Here is a 21837-nt window from a genome sequence, read left to right as displayed (position 1 = left end):
TGGTAGCCCAGTACAGGAGCTGCACCTCCATGCGGACTGCATTCTGTGACCCCTGGACCCTCTCTCACCTATGTCTTGTATATATCACTGCCAGTGCCTATGTTATATAATGTTTTGTAGATATAATGTGTTATACCTTTATCTTTTCTACAAGTACCTGTGATTGTTACCAGGGAAGGTACCAGTGACCATGTGAACTACAGGGTGACCTATGCGACCCCTCCTGAGTCTCCCCATATAAGCCCTAGGTGGAGCTTCCTCACTCTCTTTAGTGCTGAGTTGCAGTGAGGTAAAGTCTGGAGAGAGTGTCTGGTGTCCTAAAGAGGCCTAAAGTCTACCATGCAGCCACAGATCCACAAGTCCACTACCCCAGGTCCAAGTCAAAGCCTGGTAAGCTACAAAAGGGGTAAAGTCTGTCATATTCAGTCCAAGTCAAGTCTGTCTCAAATCAGCGTGGCCCTGGATCAAATTGTCCAAGACCACTATAAGTCCCAGCAAGCCCCAGTGGTGTTGCGACTGGGGTGTGGGGGGCGTGGCCCGCACCGGGTGACACCATCCTGATGGGGTGACACCAGGTATGCCCCCGGTTCTCTAGTGTCTTTGTACTAGCACCCCCCCCCCCCCGTCATCACTTGCGCTGTCTCTGTAATAGCACCCCCCGTCCTCACTTGCGCTGTCTCACTTGCGCTGTCTCCATACTAGTAGCACCATCCCCCCCCCCCCCGTCACCTGCACAGTGAACCGGCCTGCGCCCCACGTCTTCTGTTGCGCCGGCCCGACGTCCCTCCGCAGGGCCGCGCAGGAGGACATGACGTCACGCGCAGAGCGCCTGGAGAGAAGGAGCGCTGCACTGGATGGGTGAGTGAGTGTGTGTCTGTCTCCCCCTATTTTTGTTTGTGTGTCTCTGTCTGTGTGTGACTTTGTGTGACTCTGTGTGTGTGTGTGTGACTGTGTGTAACTCTGTGTGTGTGACTCTGTGTGTGTGTGTGACTCTGTGTGTGTGTGTGACTGTGTGTGTGTGTGACTGTGTGTGACTCTGTGTGTGTGTGACTGTGTGTGTGTGACTGTCTGTGTGTGTGACTGCGTGTGACTCTGTGTGTGTGTGTGTGACTGTGTGTGTGTGTGTGACTGTCTGTGTGTGTGACTGTGTGTGACTCTGTGTGTGTGTGTGTGTGACTCTGTGTGTGTGTGACTGTGTGTGTGTGTGTGACTCTCTGTCTGTGTATGTGACTGTGTGACTCTGCGTGTGTGACTGTGTGTGTGACTGTGTGTGTGTGACTCTCTGTGTGTGTGAATGTGTGTGACTGTGTGTGACTCTCTGTGACTCTCTGTCTGTGTGTGACTCTGTGTGTGTGACTGTTTGTGTGTCTGTGAGTGTGTCTGTGAGTGTGTGTCTGTGTGTGTGTGTGTCTGTCTGTCGCTATCTCTGTCTGTGTGTGACTCTGTGTGTGTGACTGTGTGTAACTCTGTGTGTGTGACTGTGTGTGTGTGTGTGACTGTGTGTGTGTGACACTCTGTCTGTGTGTGTGACTCTGTGTGTGTGTGACTGTGTGTGTGTGACTGTGTGTGTGACTCTGTCTGTGTGTGTGACTGTGTGTGACTCTGTGTGTGTGACTGTGTGTGACTCTGTGTGTGTGTGTGTGTCTGGGTGTGTGTGACTCTGTCTGTGTGTGTGACTGTGTGTGACTCTGTGTGTGTGTGTGACTCTGTGTGTGTGTGACTCTCTGTCTGTGTGTGTGACTGTGTGACTGTGTGTGTGACTGTGTGTGTGACTGTGTGTGACTGTGTGTGACTGTGTGTGTGACTGTGTGTGTGACTGTGTGTGTGACTGTCTGGGTGTGTCTGTCTGTGAGTGTGTGTCTCTGTGTGTGTGTGTGTCTGTGTCTCTATCTCTGTCTGTGTGTGACTCTGTGTGTGTGACTGTGTGTGTGACTGTCTGTGTGTGTCTGTCGCTATCTCTGTCTGTGTGTGACTCTCTGTGTGTGACTGTGTGTGTGACTCTGTCTGTGTGTGTCTGTCTGTGAGTGTGTGTCTCTGTGTGTGTGTGTGTCTGTCTGTCGCTATCTCTGTCTGTGTGTGACTCTCTGTGTGTGACTCTGTCTGTGTGACTGTGTGTGACTCTGTGTGTGTGTGTGACTGCCTATGACTGTGTGTGTGTGACTGTGTGTGACTCAGTCTGTGTGTGTGTGTCTCTCTGTCTGTGTGTGTGTCTCTCTCTCTATCTATCCGTGTGTGTCTCTGTGTTGTGTGTGTGTGTTTTTTTTTGTGTGGGGGGAGGGAGGGGGGGGGGGTTGTTTGAACCAGTGATCTTATGTGGGGAGATTTTGACCTATTGTGGGGAACATGCAAGGGAACCTGCGGCCTAATGGGGGGAAACTACTACCAAATGTGGGGAATCTATGCTACCTAATGTGCGAAAGCTGCTACATAATGTGGGAAAACTGCTACCTAATGTGGGGAATCTGTGCTACCTAATGTGGGGAATCTGTGCTACCTCATGTGTGGAATCTGTGCTACCTCATGTGTGGAATCTGTGCTACCTCATGTGTGGAATCTGTGCTACCTAATGTGGGGGATCTGTGCTACCTAATGTGGGGAAATTAGTACCTAATGTGGGGTAACTGGTACCAAATGTGGGGAATCTATGCTACCTAATGTGGGGAAACTGCTACCTACCTAATGTGGGGGAATTGCTACCTACCTTATGTGGGGGAACTGCTGCCTACCTAATGCTCCCCCCTGGCAGTAGCACCCTCATCATCCACCAGCAGCACCTCTATCAGCAGATCCTGCCGATGGATGATGGGGGTGATGCTGCCAGGGGGGATGGCCAGTAGCACCCTCATCATCCTCCAGCAACACCCCCCAGTACTAGCACCCACATCATCCACTAGCAACACCACCAGATTTATATTCAGAGGGTACAGTATGTGGCAGATATATATTCAGAGGGTACAGTATGTGTCAGATATATATTCAGAGGGTACAGTATGTGGCAGATTTATATTCAGAGGGTACAGTATATGTTGGTATTATATTCAGAATGTACAGATGTGTGGTAATATTATATTCAGTGGGTACGGTGTATGAAAGGTTTATAATCAAAGAGTGTAGTGTATAGTAGTATAATATTTAGAGGATACAGTGTCTGGCAGGTTTATAATAATACTTGTTTTCATATAGAGGATGAGAATGCGCTGACATAGTGAGGAGTCATCTGGGCGTCACATTCTACAGATAGAAGTATTAGCTGGACCAGGCGGTACGTACCATCTGAATTAGATAAGGAAAGACTATAGAGAAGACGTCACCTGTAGTCACTGATATCATTGTGTATTCACCTCACTATATCCTATCAGAGCTGTAGTCACTTGTCAGTTCTACAGTTATGATGAGTGAAACTACAACTCCCAGCATAACCTTACCACTGCATAAAGGGGTACTCTACTGGAAAACATTTTTTTTTTTTATCAACTGGTGCTACAAAGTTAAACAGATTTATAAATTACTTCTACTTAAAAATGTTAATCCTTCCAGTACTTATTTACTGCTGTATAAGTGATTCACAAGAAGTTCTTTTCTTTTTTAAATTTATTTTCTGTCTGACCACAGTGCTCTGTGCTGACACCTCTGTCCATGTCAAGAACTGTCCATAGTAGGAGCAAATCCCCATTGCAAACCTATCCTGCTCTGGACAGTTCCTAACATGGACAGACAGAGCACTGTGGACAGACTGGAAAGAACTACACAACTTCCTGTGGAGAATACAACAGCTTATAAGTACTGTAAGGATTAAGATTTTAAATAGAAGTAATTAAAAAATCTGTTTATCTTTCTGGCACACTTTCTGTGGCAACTGGTATATCTGATTACAATACTGGAATTTCTCACAATGCGCTACACCAGTGGTGTCTGTCACAACAGGCTAAAAACTTACTGAGGGGGGCGAAGGTATGGGGTGACACCATTTTCTACCGCACCGGGTGACACCAGCCCTAGCAACGCCACTGGCAAGCCCTGTGCTCTCTGAAGTCACTGGTCACCTCTTTGGGCCTGGCCTAACTATAGACTGTTACACCTATATCCAAAAACAAAAAGAACCAATTATGTAAAAGCATATACCTTTATTAAACATATATCAAAAAAGACATACACTATAAAAAATAGAAAGAACATTAAAATATGGGCACATTCATTGAAAAAAACAGGTGACTGGAGATGGTACAGGAGGTGCAACACTACATGGAATGCAGAGACAGAAACAGTAATATGATACAATTGACTCTCAATAAAATGAAAAGGTATACATACGAGAGAAGAATAGATCTTTAAAGAGAATCAGGGAGAAATGATCATAACATGAAAAGACATCCTGCATAAATCTAGCTGCAATGCAAAAGAGACATCAGTCACCAAAAAACTATCCGCCATGCATGCTACCACCTACCAAGTCAAACCCTAATGTACGTTCACGCCCCCTGACTAAGCAGAACGTGAAACGTACATTGGAGTTGGACTTGGTAGGTGGTAGCATGCATGGCGGATAGTTTTTTGGTGACTGATGTCTCTTTTGCATTGCAGCTCGATTTATACAGGATGTCTTTTCATGTTATGATCACTTCTCTTTAAAGTCCTATTCTTCTCTCGTATGTATACCTTTTCATTTTATTGAGAGTCAATTGTATCATATTCCTTTTTCTGTCTCCGCATTCCATGTAGTGTTGTACCTCCTGTACCATCTCCAGTCACCTGTTTTTGGCACTGAATGTGCCCATATTTTAATGTTCTTTCAATTTTTTTATAGTGTATGTCTTTTTTTTTTATATATGTTTAATAAAGGTATATGATTTTACATAATTGGTTCTTTTTATTTGTGGATATTGGTTATGTGAACCAATTGTGGTAAATCCAGTGGCCATACTTTGTTGGTAGTATAAGACTGTTATACCTGTCTGACACGGTAAAGCTGCCGTAGTTCCGTAACTTGGCATCAGAGTCATTATTTGCCCCCTGTGCCTAGCCCAGGATCCAGCAGCCTACCTTCGGGTGATGAAGCGGTTAAACCACGCCCTGGCGTCACAAACACAAGGGGTTAATGCCATCTGCCCTTAGGGTTATTCCATCTGCCCTCATCACACCCTCACCACATATATAAAATTCAACATGTGTGTGTATGTATGTACGTATGTATGTGTGTATGTTCCAGCATCACTTCCAAACGGCTGAAGACATTAACATGAAACTTGGTACACGTACTTATATGTTAACAACAAACATAGGATAGGTAATTTAACCCTTACCCACTCCCATTTACTCCAAACAGCTGGAGATATTTCGATAATATTCGGTCACGTTACTTATATGTCCACTAAAAATATAGGATAGTTAATTTAACCCTAACCTGCCCTCATTTGCATCGGTCTGAGTTTTTGTTTAAAGTCCAATGCAAATCTATGGGAACTGTAAGTTCTAGCATCACTTCCGTATGGCTGGAAATATTTCAAAAATACTTGGTCACATGTTACTTCTTTGTCGAATAAAAATAAATAATAGTTAAATTAACCCTAACCTACCTCATGCAAATAGGACTTCTGGTACCTTACTCCACAAGCTCCGCTCTGCATCTCCTGGTGAACATGTCAGTCCTGCTGGCAAGCCACTCCACCCTTTCCATGCCCCATCTTGAAAATGCACACCCACTCTTAAAGGCACACTCCTTTCATTTTCAGCTTACAATATCTTCATCACAACTCAGCCCCACCTGAGGTGATGGGATACAGGGAAGGGATATGAGGACGAGATATGAGGACGTGAATGAGGTCGGGATATGAGAACAGGATATGGGGAAAGGATATGGGGATGGGGTATAAGGTCGGGATATGAGAAGAGGATTCGGGGTCGGGATATGAGGTCAGGATTTGAGGACAGGATATGAGGACAAATGTTTTCTTCTTTGTTGCTTTTCCTCCGCCCCAAGGATTAGGTAGGAAAAATCGGGCAGCGTCTGGTACTCAGCTAGTCCTGAATAAATCTGCAATTAAAATGTATGATTGCAGATGTAGCTGTGTATATGCTGCAGCTCTGTGGATTTTACATACTTCAGTGTCCCTCCTTAGCAGCTGAGCAGGCAGTGCACAAGCTAGCCCCAAACACAGCCAGGGCAGAGCAACAGGATCGGCTCCAGGAGATCAGTGGCAGCATCAGGAGCAAGGAAGGTAAGTATATGTTTTTCTATGTTTCCAAGTTGAGCCCATTTAATTGATAAAAAAGAAATATCATGCATAAAAACGTATCCCCTATTCTGCGGATAGGGGATAAGTTTTAGATTGCAGGGGGTCCAACTGTTGGGACCCCCCGTGATCTCCTGTACGGGGTCTTGGCTCTCCCCAGGAACACAGTGTGTCAACCGGGGCCAGACTGGGACCAAAAATAGGCCTGGTCATTTTAGAATTAGCAGCCCATTTTTTTAGTGATGGTCTGACTACTAAGACCCTGACGATCACCACATTTCAAGTGGCTCTACAGCTGTTGCAAAGCTACAATTTCCATCATGCCTGAAAAGCCTCAGATTGGGAGACAATTTTATCCATCATTATTGCAGAACTTTCAAGTGATGGGACAGTCAGGAGAGTATCCAATGATATCAGTGACCTGAGTGACGTCTTCTCTGTTGGTCCAGGCACCAGGACTTCTTCCAGCTAGATCTCCTCTGCAGTGTATGTCGCCCGCACATCGTTGGCTCCTCACTTTGTCAGAAGATCCTCATGCTCTGTATGATGAAAATAATTATTACAACACTGCCAGACACTGTGCACCCTGAATATAACCCTGACACACACTGTACAAGTAATATTTATACTGCCTAACACTGTACCCTTAATATTAACACTGCCACACATGGTTTCTTCTCAATTCAACTGAATCGTACCCCTGCACTGTCCTCCTCCAGACCCCTCTGTACACCTCCAGACCTCTCTGTCCTCTTCCATCCTCTTCCTCCATTATTTTCCTCCAGACCCGTCTGTTCTCCTCCATTTTCCTCCTCCAGACTCCTCTGTCCTCCTCCATCCTCCAGACCCCATCTGTCCTCCTCCATTATTCTCCTCCAGACCCCTCTGTCCTCATCCATCCTCCTCCTTCAGATCCCTCTGTCTTCCTTCATCCTCCTACAGACCCCTCTGTCCTCCTCCTTCATTATTTTTTACCTTCTCCTCCAGACCCCTCTGTCCTCCGCCCTCCTCCTCCAGACCTCTCTGTTCTCCTCCATCCTCCCCCTCCAGACCCTTCTGTCTGCCTCCATCCTCCTCCTCCAGACCTCTCTTTTACCTTCTCCTCCAGATCCCTCTGTCCTCCTCCTTCAGACCTATCTGTTCTCCTGCATCTTCCCCCTCCAGACCCTTCTGTCCTCCTCATTCCTTCTCCTCCGGACACCTCTGTCCACCTCCTCCAGACCTCTCTGTTCTCCTCCATCCTCCCCCTCCAGATCCTTCTGTCTTCCTCCATCATCCTCCTCCAGACCCCTCTGTCCTCCTCCTTCAGAGACCTATTTTCCTTTCTCTTCCAGACTCCTGTATTTCTCCATCCTCTAGAGCTTCTCAGCTCCTCAGTTCCAACCCCCCCCCCGAACCCAAATGTCTGCCAGAGTGTATATGTATGATAGATGTATGTAAGAATGATAGATGTGTGTTTAATATACACATCTATCATACATACACACACCTATCGTACACGCATATATCATACATACATACATACATACAGTGTGGCAAAAAAGCATTCAGTCAGGCACCAACTGTGAGAACTTTTGTTATTGACCAAATACTTATTTTCCACCATAGTTTGCAAATAAATTCTTTAAAAATCAGACAATGTGATTTTATGTATTTTTTTTTTCTCATTAAGTCTCTCATAGTTGAGGTGTACCTATGATGAAAATTACAGGCCTCTCTCATCTTTTTAAGTGGGAGAACTTGCACAATTGGTGGCTCATTAAATACTTTTTTGCCCCACTGTACATCTATCATACACACATCAATCATACATATACACATCTTTTACACATACACCACATCCATCATATATACACTTATCTATTATACATACACTCATCCATTATACATACACTCATCTATCATACATACACACATCTATCGTACACACATCTATCATGTATACACACACATCTATCATGCATATACACATCATAAATTCATAATACATACATATACACATCATACATTTTTTATACATACATCATTCATACATAATACAGACACACACACACATCATACATTTTTCATACACACATCATTTATACATAATACATACAAACATACACATCATTTATACATACACATCATTCATACATAAATACATAATGCATACATACATCATATATACATATGCATAATTCATACATACATGATTACAAAATACATACACATACACCTAATACATACATCTATCATACATACACGTTATTAAAACATACATACACCTAATACATACATCTATCATACATACACATTATTTATACATACAGTACATACACACATCATACATATAACCGCCCCCCTCCCCCTCGGTCTACTCACCCTCCTTACCTGCAGCCTGGAGATTGCTCATCAGGTGCAAGGGATGTTTGGGTTGGAGGCAGCGCTCCAGAAAGGGTTTGCCGACTCCCATCTACTGCACTGCGACACCTGCCTCTGCTTCCCCCCGTCCCCAGCAAGGTACGACCGCCAGGAGTTGCAGGCAAGGCCATCTCAGAGCCTAGAGGCAGACGTGCATGCCTGTGCAGGGCACTTCTCCCAGCCCCTGCACCTGCTGTTAAAGCAGATGTATCCCTGTGCCCGGTCAGAGAAGAGGCAGAGTGGCCGGAGCCGCAAACTCAAGAAAAGAACGCTTTTAAATTGCATCAAGGTAGACGACCCACTGGACGGCCTGGCCCACTGGGCAAATGCCCGGTGTGCCCCCGATGGCCAGTCTGGCCCTGGTGTTGACCCCTGCACAAACAGGCAGCCGACACGCCCCTTCCATATATATCTATGGGAGAGCCGGAGATAGCCGAATGTCTCTCTCTCATAGAGATATATGGAGGTATCCTGTCGGGCGCCGATTGGTATGGGGGTCGACACGTCCTGTACCCGGGTAAAGCCGTAGCACAGGAGATTGCATGGGATCCAAGAGGGCGGACCTATTCCATTTCACGACCCCCCCCCCATGTGCGCTCTAAAACGTATCCCCTATCCTGCTGATAAGGTATAACTTTTTATGGATAATAGGGGAGATTCATCAAAACCTGTGTAGAAGAAAAGGAGACCAATTACCCATAGCAACCAATCAGATTGCTTCTTTCATTTTTGAGAAGGCCTCTGAAAAATAATAGAAGCAATCTGATTGGTTGCTATGGGCAGCTGATCAACTTTTCCTCAGCACAGGTCTTGATGAATCTGCCTCAATATCTCTCCTTTTAGGCTCTGTCTAAGAAGAAGTAGACAATATAAATAAATGTTGTTATTTTAAAAGCCAGTCATTTTGTTGTGGTCTTAATATATTAATTGTTCCCTTTACTCTGTCTATGACAAAGCAAGGCACTATGTAGAAGCATTTAGACAAAGAAGTATGACAGTTATAGGCTCTGTTCACACTACCAACTGAGATTTCATCAGTAGATCTTGCAGATTTTATAGGAAGAATTATGCTTCATAAATTGCTATTTTTCCCAGAAAATGATGGACACTGCAACACAATCCAACAGACCACATTGTAAGGTGGGTGCCAGTGGTATCTGACATAGATATGGCAATGTGCTGTGGTTTTTATCATAAACAAATTTAGGCTATTTTGGGCAATGGCCCAGTTCTGTTTAGCCCATATAAATTATGTGCATTTATTGTACAGCTTTTAAAACATTAGATTTTCTTTGCCCACCAAAGTAAATCTGTGACTAATGATATCATTGCAAGCTCAATCATATTGCAGGACTACAACCACAGGGAAGCAGCGAGCAAGACACTGAGAAAATGCCTACAATAAAATGATTGGGAGTGGGTGTATGTTCACAACACTGATGTTTATGACCTTACTGTTCTACGTTTAGCTGACAGTAGCAAGTGTTTATGCTGAATGTAACAAACCTTTTAATCAGTAAAAGGCTGCAGAAAAGCATCACCAAGAGATGTATGACAGATGGAAAGAAAGATTTTTATAGAAAAATCTGTAAGCACTAAAATCTCTTATATTTTTCTCACCATTATCAGCTATTATCAGCTAACACTTAGAAAAATCTGCTTTTATATCTACCTCTGAATCGGTAGCAAAAACATTATTCTAGGAAACCTTTAAACCATAGTGTTATATATTTACAAATGTATTCATACTGTATATTCAGATCTGATGAAACTCACAGCAAAAATTGATAATTGCTATCATTACACAGAGCAAGGATCAAGACAATCTGTACACAATTATTACAAGATGATGAGCAAGTAAAGAAGCCATATCAGGCAAAATCTACTGGTGCTCAGTGGAGCTCCTAATAATAAGCAAACAAGCTATTATGGGATTAAACACTAATCCCCTTTAAAGCAGAAGATGATACCTACCATACATAAGGATGAGCACAACCATTTAACAATGAAATGCCAAACTTTATTGTTACTTGTAAAAGTAAATGTGAATGTATCCCCCCCCCCCCCCCCAAATAAGTCATTCTAGCAATCAGTTGATACAGGAGAAGGAGAGGCAGTCCATGTGGCCATATCGACTAGTCCACATTTGCTCAAAAGGGTTGTCTTAACATGACAACTCCTTTCCATACTGAAGCTGATCAGTATTAAGAGAATAAAAAGTGTTGTTTAGGGTCATCCTATTTTAGGTTTCTATTGAGAAAACAGTATCTTAAAGATCTATAAATTTGTCATGTTCACGTCACGTAGGGCAGGGAAGAGAAGAAGTGTGCCCTAACTTTCCCTGAAGCCGCTTTCTCTTCCTACTTGCAAAGACACCCTAAGCGGTGAATCACAACTTGGAGCCAGTCCATACACTGCGCTAATGTGTATGGACAGAGTCAAAATAACAAACTGTTCAAAGTCGGGGTACACGTCAAGAACACAAATGGTTAACACAATTACCAACAAACAGGACTAAGGACCAAATACACAGCAGGAATGCTAAAGCTAAATAGCAACAAACAGAAATATCAAGGCAAGATATAGCATGCTGACAATCAGTTCATAGTTACATACTTAGTATGGTTGAAAAAAGACATACGTCCATCAAGTCCAACCAAGGAATTGAAGGGAATGGGTGTGGTGGGATGAAGGGGAAGGGATGGGATTTAATATTTCTGCATAAGCATTAATGTTATTTTGTTCCAGAAATTTATCTAACCCTGTTTTAAAGCTTTCAACTGTTCCTGTTCACAGTTCTTATGGTAAAGAAGGCATGTTGCCCCTTGAGACCAAACCTTTTCTTCTCCAGACGAAGGGAGTGCCCCCTTCAAGAACCAGAGACTTGATAAATGGTAGATATGATAATATGAACAAAACTGGATAACAGAATAAATATAAAAAAGCTAAACAGGACCAGGATATGCAGGGGATGAACGTGTTAACTGATGATCAGACACCATACAGGTCACGATTACTAGAACACAATTCATACTAGACAGATACAAGAAAAAGTTCAAAAGCCAAACTCCATAACATGGAGGAATACGGGTCAAGATTCTAAATAGGACATGGGTCTTACCAAGGTACACTAAATATATACAAAGCATAACACTAAAACCCCAAGCAAAGTACAAACATAAGGCTAAAATATTGACACACAAATAAAGTAAAAGAAGCCATGGCTGAACTCAGGATACATGTGCACAGACAAAGGTGCTATGTGAAACATAGTGCAATTAGCAGCAAGGAATACCATCAGAACTGGGGTCTAAATAACGCCACCCAGAAACCTATTGGCTTAAAACACTATCCTGACCAAAGCATACAACATGCAAAAACTGGTCAGGCATGAGAAGCAGGTGTGAATACACACCACACAGAAAAACTCTGAATACAGACATTACAATATTACTCAATGAGTAATTCTGAAACATTATGAAAAGGATGGCCCTGCAATATAGTTTTTATAGGAAATCGATTTTTTTCAGAATTTTTTTTATACATAATACTTACCCTCCTTTAATGTAGTCAAGGAATGAAACTTCTGTTTCCACTAGAAAAGAAAGCAACGTAACCTAAAAGCAAAGTAAAATTGATTAGAAACAGTGAGTATTAACACTACTTTTTTCTGGGGCTGGGTCTCTATGTACAAATGACCCCTTAACCTCTTATAGCCATGTCAATTGTCATCTTTTTATTTCAACCCCAAGTCTACTTTCATCATTGCTTACAATGCTATGTTCATATTCATTCTCTATCAGAAAGAAGTTTAGAGTAAAAATCCTGAACTGTAAATTTTACACATTTCTTTAAAGCTTGGAAAAGTATGATGTCTAGAGAAGACATATTTTGTATATAAGAAAACTATACATAATACTAAGGTTTAATGCAATTTAGAATCTTTACAATCTTCAATGCGTTGTTCCTCTAATGAAATCTAACATCATCATTAGGGTACTTTTGCCCTGGTCAAATATGCTGTAGATATGATTTGAGGATGGAAAATCCACAAAGTATTACAGTAAGCATCACTTCTGTTCACAGGTTGCATCTGGTTAGCTTGACTCCATTGAAGTGAATAGGACTGACCTGCAGTACTACACACAACCTGTGGAAAAGAGTGTCACTGCTTTATTTAAATAAAAAATATAGAAAGCAGCATTTATTTAATTATAGACAATTGTCCAGAACATTGAACAGCCGGAAAAACTCTGCAGTGTGCAATGAGAATCTGCAGCACCAGAACTCCGCTCAGAAATTCTGTAATGTGAACCCTGCCTTAGGGAAGAAAGAGATGGAATTTATGCCTTAACCTTAAAACTACATCTTATGGGCATGATAATGAAGAAGATTTTACCATACATAACACGTTGCCACGCATTATAAATGGTAAAATCTGATGACTGGTTCCCTTTAACTCCTTGGGGAAGAAGGGCGTATGCATACGCCCTCGCGTCTCATCACTTAAGGACAGAGGGCGTATCCATACGCCCTCTGCATTTCCAATCACCGCCGCTCGCCGGGCAGTGATTGGAACGGGATGACTGCTGATATCTCTCAGCAGGCATCCCGTGACAATGCCTAGGGGGGTCCTGAAACCCCCCCATGTCAGCGATCGAGGCAAATCGTTGGTCAATAGCCCGGAAAATAAGAATGATTGGAGCTGATTGAGCTGCCACTGGTGGTCCGCAGTCAGGCTGACCACCAATAGCAGGAGGGGGGTAGAGTTCATTTCCTCCGCTCTGACCACTGATCGAAGTCGCGGCAGAGCGGGGGGGGGGTTGGGGGGGGTTACATGGCCCGACTTACCCGGACCGGCGGAGGCGGCATACAGGAGAAGCGGCGGCAGCAGGAGGAACAGCGGCCGGAAAGTGCTGCGGAGAAGGCTGCAGTGAAGATCGCGGTAAGTGATCTTCTCTGTGGCCTTCTAAAAGCTGCAAAACTACAACTCCCAGCATGCGTAGTGGTCTCTAAACTGTGGTCCGCCAGATGTTGCAAAACTACAACTTTCAGCATGCACTGACTGTCTTCACACGGGCGGGTTTACAGTGGGTTTCCTTCTACAAGTTTGAGCCACAGCTCAAACTCCCAGTGGAAAACTTACTGTGAATCCCCACCTGTGTGAATGTACCCTAAAAACACTACACTACACTACACTAACAAATAATATAAAGTAAAACACTACATATACACCCCTTTACACGTCCCCCCCCCAATAAAAATGAAAAACGTCACATACGGCAGTGTTACCTAAAGGGAGCCTCCAGCTGTTGCAAAACCACAACTCCTAGTATTGCCGGACAGCCATAGACTGTCATGGCAGGCTGGGAGTCTTGCAACAGCTAGAGGCATCCTGTTTGGAAAACACTGCTGTAGGGTTTTACTGTAGGTAACCGGGTCCGCCCCTATTGCAAATTCCTTATTTAGGCCTCAAATGCACATGGCGCTCTCTCACTTCAGAGCCCTGTCGTATTTCAAGGCAACACTTTAGGGCCACATATGGGGTATTTCCGTACTCGGGAGAAATTGCACTACAAATTTTGGGGCCATTTTTCTCCTTTTACCCCTAATGAAAAGGTAAAGTTGGGGGCTACACAAGCATATTAGTGTAAAAAAAATTTAACATTTTTACACTAACATGCTGGTGTTGCCCCATACTTTTCATTTTCACAAGAGGTAAAAGGAGAAAATTACCCCCAAAATTTGTAACACAATTTCTTCTGAGTACGGAAATACCCCATATGTGTACGTAAAATGCTCTGTGGACGAACTACATGGCTCAGAAGTGAGAGAGCGCCATGTACATTTGAGGCCTAAATTGGTAATTTGCACAGGGGTGGCTGATCGTTACAGCGGTTCTGACATAAACGCAAAAAAAAAAAAAAAACACCCACATGTGACCCCATTTTGTAAATGACACCCCTCACGGAACATAACAAGGGGTATAGTGAATCTTACCCTTCAGGTCTTTGACAAATTTTCGTTAAAGTTGGACATATTGTTTTTTTCCCCTGAAATGCTGGCGTTACCCCAAATTTTTCATTTCACAAGGGGTAATAGGAAAAAAGCCCCCCAAAATTTGTACCCCATTTCTTCTGAGTATATAAATACCCCATATGTGGAAGTGAAGTGCTCTGCGGGCGAACTATAATGCTCAGAAGAGAAGGAGCGCCATTGGGCTTTTTGAGAGAGAATTAGGCTGGAATTGAAGGCTATGTGTGTTTACAAAGCCCCCATGGTGTGAGAACAGTGGACCCCCTCCACATGTGACCCCATTTTGGAAACTACACCCCTCACGGAATGTAACAAGGGGTCCAGTGAGCATTTACGCCCCACAGGTGTCTGGCAGATTTTTTGAACAGTCGTCCGTAAAAATGAAAAATGTAATTTTTCATTTGCACAGCCCACTGTTCCAAAGATCTGTCAAATGCCAGTGGGGCATAAATGCTCACTGCACCCCTTATTAAGTTCTGTGAGGGGTGTAGTTTCCAAAATAGTATGCCATGTGTTTTTTTTTTTTTTTTTACTGTTCTGGCATCATGGGGGCTTCCTAAATGCGACATGCCTTCAAAAACCATTTCAGCAAAATTCACTCTCCAAAAGCCCAATGTTGCTCCTTCCCTTCTGAGCACTCTAGTGCACCCACAGAGCACTTTACATACACATATGAGATATTTCCTTACTCAAGAGAAATGGGGTTACACATTTTGTGGGCATTTTCTCCTATTACTCCTTGTGAAAATGAAAAGTTTTGGGTAACACCAGCATTTCAGTGTTTAAAATCTAATTTTTCATTTTCACGTCCCACTTTAACGAAAGTTTGTCAATCACCTGTGGGGTGTTAAGGCTCACTGTACCCCTTGTTACATGCCTTGAGGGGTAGAGTTTCCAAAATAGTATGCCATGTGGGTATTTTGTGCTGTTCTGGCACCATAGGGGCTTCCTAAATGCGACATGCCCCCCAAAAACCATTTCAGCAAAATTTGCTTTCCTAAAGCCAAATGTGACTCCTTCTCTTCTGAGCATTGTAGTTCGCCCACAGAGCATTTTACGCCCTAACATGGGGTATTTCCATACTCAGAAGAGATGGGGTTACAAATTTTGGGGGGCATTTTCTCCCATTACCCTTTGTAAAAATGGTAAATTTGGGGGGGGGGGGGGGGGGAAATGCACTTTAGTGAAAAAAAATATTTTTTCATTTACACATCCGACTTTAACGAAAAGTCGTCAAACACCTGTGGGGTGTTAAGGCTCACTGGGGTGTTAAGGACCCCTCGTTACGTGCCTTGAGGGGTGTAGTTTCCAAAATAGTATGCCATGTGGTATTTTTTTTTTGTTCTGACACCATAGGGGCTTCCTAAATGTGACATGCCCCTCAAAAACCATTTCAGAAAAATTCACTCTCCAAAATCCCATTGTTGCTCCTTCCCTTCTGTGCCCTCTACTGTGCACTCTGAACACTTGACATACACATATGAGGTATTTCCTTGCTCAAGAGAAATTGGGTTACAAATTTTGGGGGGCTTTTTCTCCTATTACCCCTTGTAAAAATTCAAAAACTGGGTCTACAAGAACATGCAAGTTGAAAAAATGAAGATCTCTTTGCTGCTATTCCTAAACCCTAAAGGGTTAACAAACTTTCTGAATGTCATTTTGAATACTTTGAGGGGTGCAGTTTTTATAATGGGGTAATTCATGGGGTATTTCTAATATGAAGGCCCTTCAAATCCACTTCCAAACTGAACTGGTCCCTGAAAAATTCCGATTTAAAAAATGTTTTGAAAAATTGGAAAATTGCTGCTGAAATTTGAAGCCCTCTGATGTCATCCAAAAGTAAAAACATGTCAACTTTATGATGCAAACATAAAGTAGACATATTGTATTTGTAAATATATATATCATTTATTTGGAATGTCTGTTTTCCTTACAAGCAGAGAGCTTCAAAGTTCGAAAAATGCTAAATTTTCAATTTTTTCATCAAATTTTGGAATTTTTCACCAAGAAATTATGCAAGTATCGACAAAAAAATGTACCACTAACATGAAGTAGAATATGTCACAAAAAAACAATCTCGGAATCAGAATGAAAAGTAAAAGCATCCCAGAGTTATTAATGCTTAAAGTGACAGTGGTCAGAATTGCAAAAAATGCTCCCGTCCCTAGGGTTATAATGAGCTCCGTCCCCAAGGAGTTAAGGATCCTCCTACTGTTTTTTAGCTGCTGTTTCATACTGTCATTTGCTCTGTGTATTTGTTAGTCCTATTTTGTGTTTGTTTTCACATTGAGTAGTTACATTTTCAGTATTGGAAAGTTTCTCTGGTGAACTGCAGAGTTTTTGCCTATTTAGTTTCCTGGTACTGCTGTTGTCAGATTATTTCCCTGACAATGTTGTCTTGTTGTTTTTCTCTCTTTGTTTGGAAAGACGAATCCTAAAGTTGACACCTGGTTCTCTAGCAACCCGTCAGTATTGTTACACCCAACCCTAACTCAAGACTAACTTCTTTAGGAATGAGTGGTTTCTGTTGTGCTTTGCCCAAACAAGGGTTAACAAATCTATCAAAGCCCTGCTTCTAAAGTATTAAAACAAAATGTATGAAATTGCTATTGACTTCATAGACATAAAGAGGAACACAAGTCTTTATTTGAACTTGGTAGAATAGGACAGCAAAACAAATGGAACAGAGATAATATAAAATCGGCTAGTCAAATGTCAGATAAATCTAATAGAATTCAATTCCCTAATAAACATTTTCCAATTGTTGGCATTGTTACAATCACTTTGCCTTTGCCTGCTTAAGGCTGTGTTCACACTGTTTACCTTCTCCGTTCACAGTACAAGTCAGCAATCTGTCACAAAGGTATGCCACGTATATATTGTGGCATACTGGTAGCAGCCCCAAATTTTTTAATGGGCCAACTCTAGTCAACTAGTGGCTTTGTGCTTTAAAGGATTTAGTTCAAAGTTCAATATTACTTTATATTTAACTAGACAAATTACTTACCGTTCCTGAATTCAGATACTTTTTCTTTTTCCCTTTTTTCTTGGCATTTATAACCTTAAAATGTGAAATAAAAAAGTATTAATAATGTTACATAAAATTAAAAAGGAGATTCAATTGGAGCAAAAAAGATATATATATATATATATATATATATATATATATATATATAATCCTTAACTGCTTCATTTTGACAGATGTATTTACATTTCTGATAAGTATAGCTTTGAGATAATTACTGCAGTAAAAATGCTGTTACATTTAGTTTTATACATAATGAACATGTTTTAGCTCATATAGTTAGAAAGACAGCATAATCCATACTATGCACATATTGTCAACTCATTTTTAAGTAATGATATTAAAAAAGGACACAAACCGGATACAGATTAATGCTACTGTTTGTATGTTTCAGAATGAGGTAAAAGAGTAAAACGGAAAAGTGAAAATTGATTCAATACAGTAAATACGCACACTATAAGAGTGACCTACAATGATGATCAACCTATTGTGATTTTTTTTCTGTGTTTTGCTCAAAATTTAGAGAGAGCTTAAAGGAGATATGTCATAGTATAAGTTTTAGATCGTGGCAGGTCCAAACGCTGGGACCCCCTCACGATCTCCTGTACCGCCACTCCCCCTCCATATATCTCTATGGGAGAGCTGTTCGGCTATCTTTGGCTCTCCCATAGAGATATATGGAGGGGGTATGGCGGCCCCGCTTCGGGCAGAGTTGTACACACTGCTCCCAGGAACAGCTATGAGGCTTCTCCTTTAAGATGGACACACCTGCATGTAGTACTGTAAAAATTTCCCCATCTTTTGATTTTAACCCTCTTCCCTGGCATGCTTTTTGGGCTTAGTGCCCATGCAAGCAATTTTTTTAATTTTTTTCATTGTCTCCTTCTAAGCAGCGTAACTTTCTTCAAAGCCCTACGAGGGCTTGTTTTTTGCAAAACAAGTTGTACTTCTTAATGCAGCCATTGATTGTTCATTTATTTTTTGTTTAACCCCTTAAAGGACTCCAGGTTTTTCCGGTTTTACACTTTCGTTTTTTCCTCCTTACCTTTAAAAAAATCATAATTCTTTAAATTTTGCACCTAAAAATCCATGTGATGGCTTATTTTTTGCACCACCAATTCTACTTTGTAATTACATAAGTCATTTTACCCATAAATCTACGGCGAAACGGAAAGCAAATTCATTGTGCTACAAAATTGAAGAAAAAAAGCCATTTTGTAAATTTTGGGGGCTTCCGTTTCTACGCAGTAAATTTTTCGGTAAAAATTACACCTTCTCTTTATTCTGTAGGTCCATACAATTAAAATGATACCCTAGTTATATAGGTTTGATTTTGTCATACTTCTGGAAAAAATCATAACTACATGCACTAATATTTATACGTTTAAAATTGTCAACTTCTGACCCCTATAACGTTTTTTATTTTTCTGCGTATGGGGCGGTATGAGGGCTAATTTTTTGTGCCATGATCTGAAGTTTTTAGCGGTACCAATTTTGTATTGACTGGACTTTTTGATCACTTTTTATTCATTTTTTCATTATATAAAAAGTGACCAAAAATAAGCTATTTTTTCCGCGTACACCATTGACTGTGCGGTTTAATTAACGATATAATTTTATAATTCAGACATTTCCACACGCGGTGATACCACAAATGTTTTTTATTTTTATTTACAGTTAGTTTTTTTTAGGGAAAAGGGGGGTGATTCAAACTTTTGTTAGGAAAGGGGTTAAATGATCTTTATTAACTATTTTTTCACTTTTTTTTTGCAATGTTATAGCCTGCATATAACATTGATCAATGATTCTGCCTCTTGACTGCTCATGTCTGGATCTCCAGCACTGAGCAGTCATTCGGTGATCAGACACGCAGGAGGCAGGTAGGGGCCCTCATTGTGTGTTGCAGCTGTTAGGGACGCGGCAATTTCCACTTTGGACGCTGCGTCTAATAGCGTACAGTAATTTCTTTTTATTTATTTTTTTGCTGGTCAAATGGAAAAATTTGATTTGGTTGATAATTTTTTGGTATTTTAAATTTAAACCGTTCATTGTACAATAAAAATAAAATTAGAGCTTTATTCTGTGGTCAGTATGAATACAGCGATACAAAATTTATATCGGTTTGTTTTTTTGTACTACATTGCCACAATAGAAAACTTTTAGTCATTATTGCTACCATTTTGGAATACGTCTGAGTTTTGGATTATCTTTTCCGTTTTTCAGGAGACGGATTATCAATATACCGCAAGCATGTTTTTATTTTTTATTTTTTTACAGTGTTTTACTTAATTTTTCACTTTAAAAATGAATGGGAAAAATTGACTGTACTATAAAACCCAACATAATAAAAAACTTATGTCAAGCGTCTGCTGTTTTTTACACTTGGAACTTTTTTACATGTGACTTACAACACTAAAAGAACAGTGAAAATGAGGGATAATGAAAAAATGTTAAGCTGGATTGCATAACTTTTAATAATGTAGTGCCACACCAGTGATTAACAGTTTTATAATTATACATTTTTTAAACTCACCTCATATACATTGAACTGTGACTGTCCTCTAGCCAGCTCCCTGTAGCTTGTTGAGAATTCACCGATGTAATCATGGCTGTGAAATAAAGAAAATGTTCTATAAATACACATTACAAAAGGGGGTAAATGCAACCACAAAGTGACAACATGGGAACTACTGCACAAAAGTCAACAAACAATACAGAAGAGTAGTGTGTGCTCAATGAAATACTGTAGACAATGCAGAAAGCACTTACTATACCCTAGCAAATATTGATCAGTAATAAGACTTCATTTAAAAATGCAAACTATAAAAAACTGTCATAATATTAAAGGAGTACTCCAGCGCAACATAAGTTATAGATCGCGAGGGGTCCGAGCGCTGGGGCCCCCGGGATCTCCTGGATGGGGCCGCAGCAGTATGCTGGAAAGGGGGCGTTCCATCCCTGCATGACTCGGCGGCCGACACACCCCCTCAATGTACCCTATAGAGATACATAGAGGGGGCGTGTCTGGCGTGGTTTTCTGCTGGGGACGAAACTACACTTTCTGCAGACTTCCCCGACCCTGTCCCGGAGATCCCAGGGGGACCCCAGCACTTGGACCCCCCATGATCTATAAGTTATCCCCTATCTTTTGGATAGGGGATAAGTTATGTTGCGCTGGAGTACTCCTTTAACCCCTTAAGGACCAAGCCCATTTTAACCTTAACCCCTACAGGACCCATGACGTAACGGTACGTTCCGACACCCTGGGTCTTAAGGACCAGGGATGTACATTTACGTCATGGGCAGTTTTAGTCCCCGCCGTGCGCCGGGCGGGGATCGGAGCGGGATGGCTGCTGAAATCATTCAGCAGGCATCCCGTGCAAATGCCCAGGGGGGTCATCAGACCCCCCCCATGTCGGCGATCGCGGCAAATCTCAAGTGAATTCACACTTGCGATTTGCGCGATTCCGGGTCATTACGGGTCTATAGTGACCCGGTGACCCGGAATGTAAGGGGGATCGCGGGTGTCTAAGACACCCACGATCCCCCTGAAGCGATAGGAGTGAGGTGGCATGGGTGCCACCCCTCCTATCCCTGCTATTGGTGGTCTAGACGCGACCACCAATAGCAGATCGGGGGCGGGGGGGTTTACTTTCGTTTTCCCCGTCCTGCCCTCCCACAATAGGCAGGGCAGGACGGGGAAACGACGGGGACCGGCGCCGAAGATCCACTTACCGATCCGGGCGGGCGTCGGAGGCTGCGGGCGACGGAGATCGGCGGGCGGCGATGACGTGCGGCTGGATCCGACGGAAGCCGGTGAGTTGCCTAGCAACATCTGGAGGGTACAGTTTGAGACCATTATACAGTGGTCTCTAACTGTAGCCCTCCAGATGTTGCAAAACTACAACTCCCAGCATGCCCAGACTGCTGTTTGGGCATGCTGGAATATGTAGTTTTGCAACAGCTGGAGAGCTACAGTTTGAGACCACTATATAGTGGTCCCTAAACTGTAGCCCTCCAGATCTTGCAAAACTACAACTCCTAGCATGCTCAAACAACTGTTTGCTGTCAGGGCATGCTGGGAATTGTAGTTTTGCAACAGCTGGAGGTCCACAGTTTGGAGATCACTTTGCAGTGGTCTCT

At 42.2% G+C, this 21837-nt stretch overlaps 1 protein-coding gene across 3 annotated transcripts in view; it reads right to left on the bottom strand.

Moving 5' to 3' along the window:
• The window catches only part of CPNE8 (copine 8), a 517377-nt gene that overhangs the window by 83779 nt on the left and 411761 nt on the right, over positions 1-21837 (bottom strand). For all 3 annotated transcript variants that reach the window (XM_056573670.1, XM_056573669.1, XM_056573671.1), the window contains exons 11-13: positions 20228-20303; positions 17677-17730; positions 12189-12250 (exon numbers count right to left, since the gene is read on the bottom strand). In XM_056573670.1, the coding sequence (XP_056429645.1) occupies positions 12189-12250; positions 17677-17730; positions 20228-20303 (192 nt within the window). The remainder of the gene's footprint in view (positions 1-12188; positions 12251-17676; positions 17731-20227; positions 20304-21837) is intronic.

Source organism: Hyla sarda, chromosome 4 (assembly GCF_029499605.1).
Source record: "Hyla sarda isolate aHylSar1 chromosome 4, aHylSar1.hap1, whole genome shotgun sequence".
NCBI lineage: Eukaryota > Metazoa > Chordata > Amphibia > Anura > Hylidae > Hyla > Hyla sarda.
Note: the sequence above shows the minus strand (reverse complement) of the source record. Positions and strands in the feature narration are given on the sequence as shown.